Source organism: Desmodus rotundus, chromosome 12 (genome assembly GCF_022682495.2).
Source record: "Desmodus rotundus isolate HL8 chromosome 12, HLdesRot8A.1, whole genome shotgun sequence".
NCBI classification, from domain to species: Eukaryota; Metazoa; Chordata; class Mammalia; order Chiroptera; family Phyllostomidae; genus Desmodus; species Desmodus rotundus.
The window spans coordinates 50,300,901-50,316,772 of NC_071398.1; the positions used below are offsets into that span (position 1 = coordinate 50,300,901).

General features: G+C 50.2%; 1 protein-coding gene across 10 annotated transcripts; it reads left to right on the plus strand.

Moving 5' to 3' along the window:
* Window positions 1-203: 203 nt before the first annotated feature.
* LOC128779777 (zinc finger protein 420) lies at window positions 204-15,173 on the plus strand. Of its 10 annotated transcripts, none has more exons than XM_071219955.1 (5): window positions 204-554; window positions 2,382-2,450; window positions 4,236-4,362; window positions 9,425-9,594; window positions 10,311-15,173. In XM_071219955.1, the coding sequence occupies exons 1-5, from the start codon at window positions 518-520 to the stop codon at window positions 12,362-12,364; spliced, it is 2,457 nt and encodes an 818-aa protein (XP_071076056.1). In that variant the 5' UTR covers window positions 204-517; the 3' UTR covers window positions 12,365-15,173. The 10 variants fall into 10 exon arrangements, with proteins under 10 accessions (XP_071076056.1, XP_053771947.1, XP_053771948.1 ...); XM_053915972.2 differs by lacking the exon at window positions 9,425-9,594 and adding an exon at window positions 1,717-1,848 and having other exon boundaries at window positions 204-1,154; window positions 10,311-15,171; XM_053915973.2 differs by lacking the exon at window positions 9,425-9,594 and adding an exon at window positions 1,717-1,848 and having other exon boundaries at window positions 204-1,029; window positions 10,311-15,171.
* Window positions 15,174-15,872: the final 699 nt, after the last annotated feature.

Genomic DNA, 15,872 nt, shown 5'->3' on the forward strand with positions numbered 1-15,872 from the left:
AGCAGCTTGGTGGCGAGAATTAAATGAATTTGTACATCTTAATGATACCCACAGAGGGGCGGACCGCTGGGAGCCGGTAGAGGGCAGGAACAGGAGGGACCACCACGGGAGATTCGAACCAACACGACCAAGGCGAGGCAGTGGATGGGCCACGTTGTCCGGTAACGGAGCTCCTGCCCTTTGAAAGATGGGCGCACAAGCCTGTTACCCACCTTCCCCTGTCTCCCCCAACCTCCCACCTCAGGTATGGAGCTTCCAGCTCTGGGTGGCAGATGTCCCCGTCCTCAGGCAAAATGGTGGCGGTAAGAAGTAGGGCACCGAGCACCTGCAAGGCTAGCAAGATACTTGGATAGGGGAATCTAATTGGGGGTGGAACCAGAAGGCTGGCAAAAGCGCCAGAGGGCAGAATAGCGGCAGTGGGGAGGTGCTGGACTGAAGAAGCCTGTCAGTATAGTCCGTTGAAAACGGGATTGGTCGGCCGGTCAGCCTAGCCTGGGGAAAGAAGGGACGGTGGCGGATGGGGGACAGACCTTCCTGGAGCGCGTGGAAGTTTGGTAAGTTAATTAGCAATTCTGACCTTCCCACACCTGAAACTTACATAAATCCAGGGGAAGAAAAGGATGCTCTCTTGCCCACCTGGTGAACGTACTGGCCACTGAGTTCGCAGGACCTTGGGCCCTGGAAGCCGCCTGGCTGATGGTGGCGCAGGGCCGCACGCGGGTCCCAGGAGGGAGACTGAAGCCTCACAGCGGTCTGGAGCTAGCTGAGCTGCCTGGGTGACCCTCCCCCCACCCTCCTCATCAGCTCCCTCGCTTCCTCCCAGTCCTCCCTCCCCATCTTCTCTCTACCGTTTTCTCCTTCTCGTCCCCCTTCCAGGACCCCCATTCCCGCCATCCACCCCATCCCTGCTCTCAATTTCATCTCCCACTGCCCGCTCTCCTGCGCGCCCTTCCAAAAACTCCGCCTCTAGAACGCTGCGCCACGGGGACCCCTGGGAGAAGGAGCCTCCGGACTACTACTCGGGTTTGGGTCCGTTTGGCAGCTGAGGGGCCGGTGGAGCGCGGGCTTCTGGGAAGTGTAGTCCGAAGTCTGCGCAGGCGCAGTGTGACAGGGGGCCTAGCGGGCACCGGTTGTTTTCCCAAGGGGAGCTGCGCGTGAGTCCGGTTGCGGACAGGGCGGGCAAGGGAGGAGACGGGATGTGAGTGTGTGGAAAGGAAGTGTGGACTCGGTATGAGATACGGATCCCGTAGGGTTGTGCTTGTGAAGGTGATGCCTGTGGCTGTGTGTGTGTGTTGCGCTGGGACTCCCGGGCTATCGCTGTGTGTCTCTGTGTTTGTCACCGTCTTACGTCCAAGTGGCCTCCCTTTACTCGTCTTTGTGTGTGTGTGTGTGTGTGTGTGCGCGCGCGCTTGCTGGCTGTCTTGGTCTCTCCGGGGTCCTTCTGTGTGCACATCTGTGTGCGTGTCGTGGTGCAGGGTTAGGAGTCAGAGGCCTCAAGTCCATAAAAAATACACTTGTAAGAAGTAAATTCTGTTTAAAAGATCATGAAGTCACTGCCCCCAAGGACATAACATAACTCCTGCTTCCTAGAGGTGACCTGAAATTTCAGACTGGATGCCCAGCCTTATACCCCTTATTCGTGGTTTGCTTGTTGGTTGGTGTTGCTTCTAGGGACAGTGCTACAATAAACATCGTTTGTGCATTTGTTGATTTTAGAGAGAAAGAGAGAAACATGGATCGGTTGCCTCCCATACACGTCCCGTCCGGGGATCAAGTCCACAATATTTTGGTGCATGGGAAAATGCTCCAGCTGAGCCTCCCTGCCAGGGCATGACGGAGTTCTTAACGGTGTGCCACAAGCTCCCTACATGTATCTGCCTCACAATAACCCCACAAGATCTGTGGAAGCCCTGGGGGTGGTGGTGGTGTTGGGGTGTGTCCTGGGGCCAGCACTCAGACCTAGGGAGGGGGCGGAGGGGGCTCCTGTTCCTCCCAGCTGTGGAACTGGCAGTGTGCGCATGCGTATGTGTGTTAGAGAATGTCAGTGTGTGGGTGTGACGGGTGCACCAAGCACTTGGACCTGGACGTACTCAGCCCAACTCCAGTCCCAGCTGTAATCTTAGGCAACTGGTTTGTCTCTTTGAGCTGCAGTTTCCTCATCTGTGAATGGGGTGAGTGGAAATAGCCCCCACATTGTAGGGTGTCAGAAGGATTAAATCAGAGACATTTGTGGAGTGCCCTGGCTGCCATAGGTGTTGGTTATGAACGTGTATTCCTCTCCCTGTCTGCCTGTGTTTTAGTGGGTGTGTTTGTCCTGTCTGCTTTGTGGGTCAGGCCTCGACTGGACCTCTCACTGTGCCTTTGTTTCTCCCTGTGCACAGCTTGCCCGTCCCCTGGTCTCCATGGGCACTGGAGAGATGGCCACACAGCCGCTGACCGAGAAGGCCCTGGTGAGTCATTTCACCCTCTTGCACCTCCTTCCTAAGGGTCAGGCTTCTGGACAGGGATGACCCTCTGCACGCCCAAGCTCCCCTCAGGGCCCAGGCCCAGTCTCCTCGGCTCTGTCCACCCCGATGAGGGAGGGTACTGTTGTGACACTGGCTTCTGTCAACCACAGGGGACAGGGTAACTCAGGAGTGAGCTGTGCTACCCTGGGAGCTCTCAGGAGACTCTGGAAGGTACCTGGGAAGTGGTGGCTTATACATGTTCGGTCAAGTGTGACAAAGGCTCCTGCAGAGACCTCGGGCAGCACGTGCTGGATGAGGGACCTTCAGAACTGGGCAGATGGCACTCAATGTCCAGGAGGCAGGAGGGGGACACTGGGAGGTACCTGTACACATCCCTGATCACTGTGATGTTTTATGATATTTTAGTGGGTGGCTATTTGTGGTATTTTTCTCTAAATTTCCTCCTATGCAAGAAATACTTTACAATAATAAATATATACACGGCCCTGGCCAAGTAGCTCAGTTGGTTAGAGCATCATCTTGATATGCCAAGGTTCCAGGTTCGATTCCTTGTCAGGACATGTACAAGAAGCAACTAATGAATGCATCAGTAAATGGAATAACAAATCTCTCTCTCAAATCAATAAAAAATATATATATATATATATCGCTGGGCATAAATATTAATTTATATCCTCATGAGAGGATGCTTTCTGATATTTGTTTATTTATTTTTATTCCTCACATGAGGACATTTTCATTTGCTTTTTTTTTTTTTGAGAGAGAGAGAGAGATTGAGGAAGGGAGAGGGAGAAACATCCATGTAAGAGAAGCATCAGTTGGTTGCCTCTGTATGCACCCAGACCAGGAGGGATCCAATCCAGGACGTGATCATATGTGTACAGACCAGGGTTTGCACACGTCAGTCCTGTCACCTTACGGGCCACCTTCTCCAGTGTGACCTCATCTTAACTCAATACACCTGCAATGACCCTGTTTCCAAATGAGGTCCCATCCTGAGGTGCTGGGGTTAGCACTGCAACACGGGAACTCAACACAAACTGAACCAGTAACATGGCTTAAAACCTGGCATGGAGCAACTGCGTATTGACTGACAGGTGTCATTACTGCTGTAGTGACGACATTGTCATCATCATGTCATTTTGTCATTGTCTACTGCATGCTCAGCCATGTTCATTTCACACACAGGGTCATGATGTCTGTGTCCTCTGTGCTCTGTCTGCCATTTACACCTCAGGTCTTGACCCATGTGCTCCCCCCCCCCCCCCCCCCGGAATCTCCCTCCAGTGACCTAACCACATAACACGTCTTCCAGTTTCCCGGACACTCCCAAGGGCTACTGCTGCTCAGACCTGTCACTATGGTATCGACCAGGTTGTAGGTCCATTACGGGGGTTTCTGTTTGACGGGTGTGAAGTGAAATCTCATTGTGGTTTTAATTTGCAGCTCTGTGATGATTAGTGATGTTGAGCATTTTTTCATATGTATACTGGCCATCTGTGTGTCCTCTTTGGGATAAGTGTCTATTCAGGTCCTTTGCACATTTCTGAATTGTGTTGCTTGCCTTCCTGTGAACAGCCCTGTAGTTTATTTGCCTGTGCAAGGACCATCCAGTGTACTTAGGCCCCGAGGACACTGAGTGGTCAGGCCCTTCAGAGCTCCTTGTGGACACCACATCAGGTGTATCCTGTGTGCCTTCCTGATGCTCTCGGCCCTTCTGGCCGCATCTTCTGACCTGTGATGCATGCTGTGCGCTTCCTCTTACAGGGTGCAGTGACGCTCAGGGATGTGATTGTGGACTTCACCCAGGAGGAGTGGCAGCAGCTGAAGCCTGCGCAGAAGGACCTGTACAGGGACGTGATGATGGAGAACTACTGGAACCTGGTCTCGCTGGGTAAGGGGTCAGCTTCCCTGTGTTACTTACCATCTGCCTGTCACTTCAGGATGACACAGAAATAAAAAAAAGATGGGCAGATGTTACTAGGTAGGACATTCAAATTACTTGAAGCTAAAAATAAAGTTAATAGGTGATGAAGTGGGGAAGACAATTTATCACATGTATGAAAGTCAGAGGATTATAAATATATAAAGAGCTCCTAGGAATAAACAAGAAAAAGACCAAATGAATGATAGAAAGTTAGACCAGACTTATGAGCATGCAATTCATAGACGTAGATATTCATGGAGTTACACTTTATAAAAGGTGTTTAAACTGTACTAATAGTCAAAGAAGTACCAGCTGATTCTCATTAATACAGTTCTTGCTTGTGCAAGACACAGAGTTGAAAAACAATAACAAAGCTGGCTGGCTGCCTCAGTTGGTTGGAGTGTTGTGCCATACACCAAAAGATTGTGGGTTCAATCCCAGTCAAGGCACATATCTAGATTGTGAATTTGATCCCCAGTTGGGGCGCATGCAGGAGGAAACATTGATATTTCTCTTCCCCACCTCCCAGCCCCCAAGCCCTTACTCCCTCTATAAGAAAATACTTAAGTGAGTCTTAAACAAACAAAAAGAATAACACCACCCTGTGTTAGGAGGGTGCAGGGAAAGGGACCCTTCATTTTAGGAGCATGAAGTTGGGACAACTCTTTTGGAAGATAGTTTGGCATTATCAACCAAATTTTAAATGATTCCATTTCTGGGACTTGTCCTTTACAATTTTTCCTATGAGTGTGCAGAGTTTTTCATAGGAAGAAAAATCAAGAAAAATACCCTAGCTGCCCACCCACGAGACTGACCGAACAAATCAGGGTGTGGCTGTATGATGGAAATCACGGTGCTCTTCAATGGTGAGCTCTGTTCGTAGTCACCAGCACAGAGAGATGTCCCTGAATGACATTGTTCAGGAAAAGCACTAACTTTCAGAACTAGAGTACGGTCCCATTTCTTTAACAGCTTATATGGAGGTTTAACTGACCTACAATTAACTACACATAGTTAGTGTGAACAATTTGATGCATTTTGACATCTGTACAAAAGGGGAGACCCAAGAGAAATCGGAATTTATTTATAAAAAATTGTGTCTTTATTTGTACATGTTTAAACTTCAATCACCTTCACTGTACTCTCCATTTGATTCAATACACTATCATGACTTTTTTCCACTGCTCAAAACAGTATTTTTTTTAAAGATGTTAACTTATTTCCGTTTAGAGAGAGAGAAAGGGAGGGAGAAGGAGAGGGACAGAAAATCGATAGGTTACCTCTCGCACACCCCCAGCTGGTGCCCTGGCCTGCATCCCAGGCATGTGCCCTGACTGAGGATCGAACCAGTGACCTTTCAATTTGCAGGCCAGTGCTCAATCCACTGAGCTATACCAGCTAAGGCACAAAACAGTTTTTGAGCTCATCAATTTTGGTACCTTTAAGGGCTTCTGCCATTTTTTGTTTCACCTCTTCCACATCGGCAAAACGTTTCCTTTTGAGGACTTTTCTCTTCCAGGGAAAGAAAACCACTTAAAGCAAAATCAGGTGAATAGGGAGGGTATGGCACTGGGTCATGCTGCCTTTATAAATCACCCATCATGAAACGGAAAAACTCGTTCGAGGAGTCTTCAGAAAAAATTCGCTGAAGCCAAACGCAGCCTCACACAGCAATGCCAGCTGGTACACTGATACAGCTAGGTTCCTAGAACACTCAGCTAGGGGGAAGTCTGCACTACTAGGGGCCCCCCTTCCAGAAGACTGTTCCTATTTTGGGGAGGGGTCCACCTTCCATACACCCAGGAAAGCATTGACATGATCTGAATGCATCCATTAGCCCCAAAAGTTTCTTTTTCCTTTTCCCTAAACTCCATCTCCCGGCAAACACTGGTCTGCTTCTGTCCCTGTGGTTTCGTTTGCCTGTTCTAGAATTTCAAATATATCTAACCATTTGGCACGTACTCTTTTTTTTTTATCTGACTTCTTACACTTTGGCATCATCTTTGAGGTTCACCCACATTGTCCTTATGTATCAATAGTTTACCTCTTTTTTCCATTCGTTATTTTTTTAATCCTTACCTGAAGATACGTTTATTGATTTGAGAGAGAGAGAGAAGCATAGATAGGTTTTCTCCCATATGTGTCCATTCAGGGGATCGAACTCGGAGCCTTTTGGTGCGCAGATGATGCTCCAAGCCCCTGAGCCACCTGGCCAGGGCAATTCACTTTTTTTTATTGCTGAGCAATACTCTACTTCATGGACGGACCATGATGTGTTTATCCCTCCACTTAATGACAGACATTTGTGTTGTTTCCAGTTCTGGACATTTTTCTGTAAACACATGCTGTCCTTTCTGTTGGGAATGTTTAGGTCATATGTAGGTACATAATTAGCTTTTTCAGAAACTGCCAAACTTTTTCCAAAGCAGATGTCTCGTTTTTCATCTCCACCAGCAAGCGCTGGGTGTTGCGTTGCTCCGTGTGCTGTCAGAACTGCACATGCTCAGTCTCTCTCATTGCAGCCATGCTCGTGGGCGTGCCGTCTTACCCACTCCAGGTTGCAGCTGATACTGAGAACCTTTCCAGATGCTTCTTTGCTGTCCGTATATTCTCTTTGGGGAAGCGTCTGGTTCAGTTCTTTTGCCTGTTTATTTAGTTGGTTGTTTGCTTCCTTATTCTTCAGTTTTGAAAGTTCTTTATATATTCTTTTGTTGTTAATTCTAGGTGGCAGTTCTTTATGAGCTATGTGCTTTGTAACTATTTCTCCCATTCTGTGGGTACTCTTCGCTCTTCCCCAACGGCACCATTTGGAACACAGACGTTTTTAATGGTGACGGGGTCCGGTGTATTTATTTTGACGTTGCTTGGGCTTTTGGTTTCACATCTGAGGCACCACTGGCCCTACCAAAGGCCACGAAGATTTGTTCCTGGTCCTTCTATGAGTTTTAGAATTTTAGCTCTTTATTTAGGCCTTTCATTTCTTTTTAGTTAATTCTTGTGAATGATTAAAAGGGACTAACGTCACTGGTTTTTTTTAATTAAATTTATTGGGGTGACATTGGCTAATAGGGTTGTATAGGCTTCAAGTGTACATTTATAGGATAAATAATGTGTATGTGACACTGTACCTCCCACCTGAATTCACATGATGTCCCATCACCACAAACCGTCGCTCTTTTGAATGTGCGATCTGGTTGATGAGCAGAAGTTTGTAATTTGATGAAGTCCAGTTTCGGACCATGTTCACAACCAAGATTCTTCTCTCTCCAATCCCTGCAGCCACAGGCCAGTTCTTTCCCCAGCTTGTCTCAGGCTGTTGGGCCCCAAACACACCGACTGTCACCCTCCTTCTCTTTTCCCTTTGGAATGTTATGCTCAGCCTCCATGTCCCAGGCCACCACCTGCTCTGACATCCGGCATCTCCCAAACCTCATGGTCACAAAACCAGGATCATTCTTCTACCTAATGGATTTGTCAAATGTTTCCCCCTGGAATGGGACAGTGACACATGGCCACATAGTGATTTAGGGATTAGACCGCATCATGGAATGTGCTGGGTGACCTTGAGGGTGTGGCTCCATTCTCAGAGCTTCCGTTTTCCCTGTCTGTAAAATGGGTGCAATCCTACCAGCACCTACTCACATGTGGCAAGGGCTGCTTCATACCATGTCAGCCCATGACTAATGCTTGGTGAAAGTTTGTCAGATGCCTTCCATGTGCCGGACACTATGTGGGACCTGGGGGCTGGTGTGGCCCTTGCCTTCCCTAAGCTCAACTCCTGCTGCTGGATCTGTCGGTGTGCAGATTGGGGAAGAGCGCCATAATGATCACTCACAATGACACTAGCGAGAGAGTGGTGGGCAGGAGCTTCCTTCCATGGTAGGGTGGACAGAAAAGGCCTCCCTGTGGGGGACAAAGGCTCACTGAGGCTCAAGGATGAGCGCCCATGGGAAGGCTGAGGGGATGGTAGGTGGAAAGTCCTGAGGCAGGAAGCACTGGGTATGGACAAGGAAATCAAAGGAAACTGAAGATGAGCGGGGCTGGATGGTGGAGAGGAGTCAGGGTAGTGGGAAAGGGGTTGTGTCTGGTCCCCGGGTACTGGGAAGGTGCTGGAGGGTTTGGTCTGACTCCTGAACTCCTCTTCCTATGGGGTGGACAGTGGGTTGTAGAGAGTGGGGGAGGCTGCTGCATCGCGGCAGTGGAGGTGCATTGGTCTGGTCCAGTTCAAGCTGTTTTCCTGTGCCGTGGCATTTGTTAACAGTCTGGGCGGTGGGAGGGAAGGGGTGAGCCAAGGATGACTAGTGAATCTTTTCTTTTTTTTAATTTAAAAAATTTTATTTTTTTAATGGTTGCAAAATACACATAACATAAAATTGACCATTTAACCCTTTTTAGGTGAACAGTTCAGTGGCACGAAGCACATTCACGTTGTCGGTCAGCCATCACCTCTATCCCGTCTCCAGAGCTCTTTTAATTCAACTGACAATCTGTCCCCTCTACACAACAGCTCCCCACCCCCCTCCCCGAGCCTGGGCACCCGTGTCCTCCTTTCTGTTTCTATCAATTGGATGATTCTAGTTGCCTCATATGAGTGGAATCATAAGGTATCGGTCATTGTGTGTCTGACTTATTCAGCTAAGTCTGTTTGATGAGCCTTTCTTTTTATTATTTGGGGCTAGAGGTTCCAAAATCACAGACTCACATCAAATGCATTAGGTTTGTGATACCCGAGAGGGGCGCCCAGTAGGCCTCAGATTATTTCTCAGCAGAGCTCAGCAGGGGTCTGGGTGGAGGGCATCCATTTAGGAGGGGTCAGTATAGAGAAGGGACCGAAATCTGGGCCCCCCTGACTCAGGCAGGGCACTCAGACTCAGAAGTTGTGGGGCTCGTGGTGGCATAAACTGGGGAATGGGAACAGCTGCTTACCACTCCCATTGTCTTTGTTGCCTCCAAGGAAGGAGGGCTCCAAGTGGCTGGATCTTCCCCCCACCTTTTTTTTTTTTTTTAAGAGATCTTTATTTATTTTTAGGAGGAGGGAGGGAGAAAGAGAGGGAAAGAAACATCAACGTGTGGTTGCTTCTTGCGCACCCCCTAGTGGGGACCTGGCCCGCAACCCAGGCACGTGCCCTGACTTGGAATCCAGCCGGCCACCATTTGGTTTGCAGTCCGGCATTCAATCCCCTGAGGCACACCAGCCAGGTACAGATATTCCCTTTTTTAATGAGATTTTTGTGTAGTATCTCACAGTTTTTAAATGTTGGGAGGAACCCTGATGTCCATGTGCAGAGTCCAGAACTCAGGACAGCGCCTGGGCTGGAAACAGAGATGAGGAATCCACTGGCCACACTCAGGAGGGGACTGAGTGGTTGTGGTCAGCAGGGAGGGATGAGTGTGCAAAAAGGGGCCTGGACCCAGCTGCCAGGGCCAGGCTGCTCCTGGGCGGCGTAGGAAGGCGGGAGCGTGGCTGGGGGTGGGGAGACAGAGGACAACTAGCACCCACATGAGAGTCAGCTCTTCTTTATTGTTTATAATAAAGGTCAATGGTCTTCGAAACACAGGTGGCTGGTGGAGGACAGGATGGGGCCTGGAAGCCAGGAGCTGTGAGCAGTGAACCCTCACTGGGTTTGCAGGAGCTTCCATCCGCTCCTCCAAGCCACCTTCCTCCTCTTTCTCTCCAGGGGTCTGTCTGCCGAGCTCGGAGCTCCCCTGGCCAGCTTTGTACCCACTCCCAAGGGGAACTTTCCTGATCACCTTTCTCAGCCCCATTGTCTCAGCTCACTGCTTCCCTTCTCTCTCTGTCCCCATGATGGTTTCTCCCCTGCTCTCAGGCTGTGCCTTGTCCTGTCTTGGAAAGGTCCTCCCTTTGAGCATTGTTAGCTACCTGAGTGTTGTCATCTCTTTCCCCCCCTCCTCAGAATTGGAGACCACACCTGACATCAAAGAATCGGACTCACAGGAGGGTGTTCTGGAAGACAGACCATCTGTTGTGGTGGTGGCAGAAGGGTCACGGAAGAATGGTTCCAACTGTGAAGGAGCTGGGACACAGAGTGACCAGGCGGGGTGGGGGTGTCGACAGGGGAGCCCAGGGACCTGTCTGGGGCGGTTGGACATGTCGCAAGCATTAGCCCCAGAATGTCATGAATTTAAGGCATTTGTCCACCAAAGCCCCAAGCTGGCCCCACCGAGATCCAAAGGACGGAAAGGAGCAGGGACGCACCTGTTCACCGTGTGTGGGAAGGACTCAGGTACTTCAAGCCCCAGTCCTCCCTCCACACTTTGTGCAGAGAAGAAACCCTACAAGTGTGGGGACTGTGGCAAGGCTTTCAGATATAACTCGTGCTTGATGAAACACCAGCGAGTCCACACCGGGGAGAAGCCCTTCTCGTGCGCCACCTGCGGGAAGCAGTTCACCTGGCAGTTTTACCTCACCATCCACCAGCGCGTGCACACGGGGGAGAGGCCCTATGTGTGCGGGGACTGCAGCAAGGCTTTTGACTGTAGCTCGTCCCTGAAGAAGCACCAACGAATCCACACCGGGGAGAAGCCCTTCTCGTGTGCCACGTGTGGAAAGAAATTCACCCAGCAGTCGTGCCTCACCATGCACCAGCGCACGCACACAGGGGAGAAGCCATATGCTTGTAGGGACTGTGGCAAGGCCTTCTGCTGGAAGAAGCACCTCATCGTGCACCAGAGGACGCACACTGGGGAGAAGCCATATGTGTGTGGGGACTGTGGCAAGGCCTTCAGCCAGAAAATGCACCTTGTCCTGCACCAGAGGACACACACCGGGGAGAAGCCACACGTGTGTGCCGTGTGTGGGCGTGCCTTTAGCCAGGACGTGCACCTTAGGAACCACAAACGGACGCATACTGGCGAGAAACCGTTTGCATGCAGCGACTGTGGCAAGGCCTTCAGTCAGAGCGTGACCCTCATTGTTCACCAGAGGACGCACACCGGGGAGAAGCCCTACAAGTGCGCCGTGTGTGGGCACACCTTCAGCCAGAGCGTGCACCTGGTGGAGCACCAGCGGACACACACTGGGGAGAAGCCATTTGAGTGTGGAGACTGTGGCAAGTCCTTTAACAAGAGCTCTTCGCTCACGCTGCACCACAGGTCCCACACGGGTGAGGGGCCATACGCGTGCGGCCAGTGCAGCAAGGTCTTCAGTCGCAAGGCCTGCCTCATCGAGCATCAGCACATCCACATGGCGGTGAAGCCCTTTGAGTGCAGCATATGTGGCAAGACTTTCAGCAAGAACTTCTTCTTCACACAGCATCTGCGCGTGCACACGGGGGAGAAGCCGTATGAATGTGCCATCTGCCAAAAGCGCTTCGTGGCGCGCTCGTCCCTGCAGGCACACCAGACTGGCCACACTGGCGAGAAGCCCTACAAGTGCAGCCAGTGCAGCAAGGCCTTCAGCCACAAATCCTCCCTCAAGGAGCACTGGCGCGTGCACACCGGGGAGAGGCCCTACGAGTGCTCCATCTGCCAAATCCACTTCGCTGCACGTGCGTCTCTGGTGGCACACCAGGCCAGCCATGCCAGGGAGAAGCCCTACAAGTGCAGCCAGTGCGGCAAGGCCTTTAGCAAGAACTCCTCACTCAGGGAGCACCAGCACGTGCACACCGGGGAGAAGCCCTACAAATGCTCCATCTGCCCGATGCACTTCTCTGGGCGCTCTTCCTTGGTGGCACACCAGGCCAGCCACACTGGAAAGAAGCCCTACAAGTGTGGCCAGTGTGGCAAGGCCTTCAGCCAGGGTGCCTACCTCATCGAGCACCAGCGCATCCACACTGGCGAGAAGCCCTACAGGTGCGGTGAGTGTGGCAAGGCCTTCATCAGGAACTTTTCACTCACCCTCCACCAGAGGACCCACACAGGAGAGAAGCCCTACGAGTGTGGCAAGTGTGGGAAAACCTTCACCGGCAACATTAACCTCACCCGACACCAGAGGAGGATGCACTGGTAGGATGCACCAGCGGGGGCAGGGCTGGGGGCGGTTTGTGGGATCTCAGAATCCCCACCCAACGGGCAGGTCTTGAGCCCATGCCTCAGTGACAGAGGTGACACTGGAACTCACGGTTAGGATGCAAGAGAAATCCTGCCCAGTTGGGTCTTAGAGATGTGGGTGCTGGGGACAGACCTCGCCATGCACACCAGCTCCTTCCACTCCTGTGGAAAGCAGGCCCCCATACAGGTCTAGTGTCTGGGAACATGTCACTATGGCTCCAGGCCGAGATCGAGGAGCCTGTCCTGTCTGCACCAATGTAGTGTGTCTGGTCTCCGTCTCCTGGATAGTAAAGTGGAGGAGGGAGAGGAGAAAGGAAGAAGGGAAGGTGGGCTCCATGGGGACATCCTCCCTTTGTCACACAGGCCTAAATCTAATCCACAGATTAGGGTTCGCCATCTTTGGGTGTCCTCATTTTCCCCCCACCCAGCCCCCAGTTTCCCTGCACCAGTAGAAGTTGCCAAGTGGCTCATGATGGAAAAAAATTTTCAGACTTAAGGTGTAATAGTAATTCCTTCAGATGCCATAGATTCTCATAGCGGTATGTTAAATTCTTTTTAAAGAAAACTTTTATTTAACAGCAACTAACGTTACTTTAAACAGTCAGCAGGTACAAAAGGTACAGGCACACTCTGTCCTGTCAAAATGAGTGGAGGAGGCGTGAATTCTGCACTAGTTCCCCAAGAACCCAGCAATCCTGTCCCAGGTGTGAGGCCACTGCCCCTCCCAGCCCTGGATTCCTGGCTTGGGAATGCTCAGACCAGAAGGCTGGGCCCAGATCCCCAGTCTCAGAGATGGGGGAATGGGACCCCCAAAAACGTCTGCAAGTCAGCCTCCCTCCCCATAGAGCTGTTTCAGTTTCAGAAGAAAAATCCTCTCTCAGGTCACGGTCTGTCCCCCATCCACCCCCTTCTGACTGCAATTCTTGTGAAAATAAGGGGCCTTCAGTCAGACGGGCATGTTACCCAATCTCTGCCTCATTATTGATGATGCTAGCGATACATTTGCAATAATATATAGCAAATGATAAAATAACACAAAGTATTTAATAAATAGGTCAATAACTACTACTCAGAGTCCTGTTATTATCCTGGGATTTCCACTGTGGAAACTAAGGCTCAGAGCTCTGATACTTTCCACGAGGAAAACCCCAGAGCCAGTGAATGTGTCCAAGAGGTTCAATGGTTGCTACGTGTGGCTGGGGCTCCAGCAGCTTTCTGTCCTGGGGAGCGGCCAGTCTGCTCTTGTGTGGCAGGGAGGACCCAGCCACTTCTTCCCCAAGCCTCTCAACCCTGGCACTGGGACATGGTGGGCAGGGACAAGTGAAGGGAGTGGAGCTTGGAGGGGGCAGAAGAGAAGGGAAAGAAAAGGAAGGAAGGAAAGGGGTAGGAGGAAGATGAGGAGGTAAAGGGAAGGGGAACCACCCAGCAGCACTGACAAGATCAGGAAGAAGCAGGTGACTGACTGGAACGGGTCGGGAGCAGGAGCTCTGGCACCCGGTCTGCCCAGACTCACACCCCAGCTGTGTGCTCTGACCAGTGCGGGCGTTTTCTGAGCCCCGGTGTCCTTGTCTGCCCGGAGATTGAGTAAGGAAACTCGCCCTATGGCGTTGGGTGGGTTTCCTGAGCTGATTCACACACGGTTCCTACAACACATGCTGGGACCCCCTGGAGCAGGGCTGCCCCCAGCACTTCTGCAGGGACGAAAAGCTCTGTGTCTGTGCTGTGCGTGTGGGGGCCACACGGGCAGTTGAACTTGATGTGTGGCCAGTGCAGCCTCAGAACTGAATTTTTACCAGTGTTTAATTTTATTAAATTGATTTTAGAGAGTAAGGGAGATTAAAAGCTTTTAGTGTTCCACTTATTTATGCATCATTGGTTGATTCTTGTATGTGCCCTGATGTGTTTTTATTTTTAATTCATACGTTTTCATAGTTACCTCTGGCTACTGGCTACTAGCTACTGCATTGGATTGCGGTGCTCTAAAGCCGTAGCTATTTTTGCCCTGGCCGGTGTGACTCAGTTGCTTGGACATCGTCTCACAAACTGAAGGGTTACCAGTTCAATTCCCAGTCAGGGCACATGCCTGGTTTGTGGGTTTGGGTCCTGGTCACGAATCCAGCAAGACAACCAATCGATGTTTCTGTCTCTGACTGATGATTCTCTTCCTCTCTTTCTCCCTACCTTCCCCTTTCACTAGAAACAATAAAAGGAAAAAAAAAATAAATTAATAAAGCCTTCGCTATTTTTACTATATATTCTAAATCTCCTGCTGAGTTTTAGAAACTTGATCTAAATTTAGAAATTTTTAGAAATTTTAGAAATTTAGAAATTTCAGTGGGTGGGGTCCTCTTAAAAGCCCACAGCAGCATTTCCACTGACCGCGCTTCTCTGGGTCTGTCCTAAGTACTTGGTGTGGATGCACCTTTGGAATCCTAGTCACGTCTCTGTGAACTGGGCCCTCGGACTGAACGTAACAGCTCAGACTACTGTCATTCACTGCGTGCTCTCTGTGTCTGGCCCCCTAGCAGACTCTTGATTCACATACATGTTATTTAACTACAGTTCAGTTGCTAATTTACTGAAATGGTCCAGTGGGCAGAGAACAGTGTACTTACCCACCTGACCTCAAACTGGGACCATCCTGGTGACTCAGTGGGTGGGAGCATCGTCCCTATCCACCAAGGTGGTGGGTTGGGTCCCAGGTCAGGTCACAAACACCCAATGCATGCATGAATGAGTAGAACACCAAATTGATCTCTCTATCCCTTAAGTTTCTCCAAAATCCATCAATTGAAAAATACATGTCACTTGATTGATATAAAGATTGTGTTTAGAAGGCTTACCCCATGAGTCAGATGACAGAAACGCCCAGTGGGAGGGGTGGGGAGGAGGCCTGTATTGTCTGAGCAGACTTGGCAACTCTGCCCTTCTCCATTTTACCTCAGTCACCCCAGGTGACTGGAGTCTGCAGGTTTGAGGCAACTAGGTGAGTTTCTTCTCATTTCATTCATTCTTTTATCCTGCAGAATAAACTGAAGAATTTTCAGTAGTAATGAAACAAAAAGTTCATTGGGAGCTGCTTGTCCCGGGTGGTTTCATGAAATCCTGGTGGTTTCCTTTACAAGTTGAGTTTGGGCCTCTCCACATGGGTCTCAGGACCTCAGATGATCACTTCTGTAAATAACTTACGTGTCTGGTAGTTGGGGGAAGGGGTCACAAGAAGTAGATATACCCATACAGTGGGATTAATTCCCTATAGTTAAGAAAAAAAAAAAAAGTGGCCCTGGCCAGGGGGCTGACTTGGCTAGAGTGTCACCCTGATACACCAAGGTTGCGGGCTTTGTCCTGTCAGGACACGTACAAGAACTAACCAACGAATTCATACATAGGTGGAACAAGAAATCCCTCTCTCTCTCAAATAAATGAGAATTTAAAAAAACGAAGTAGATACTTCTCCTTGTGGGGTG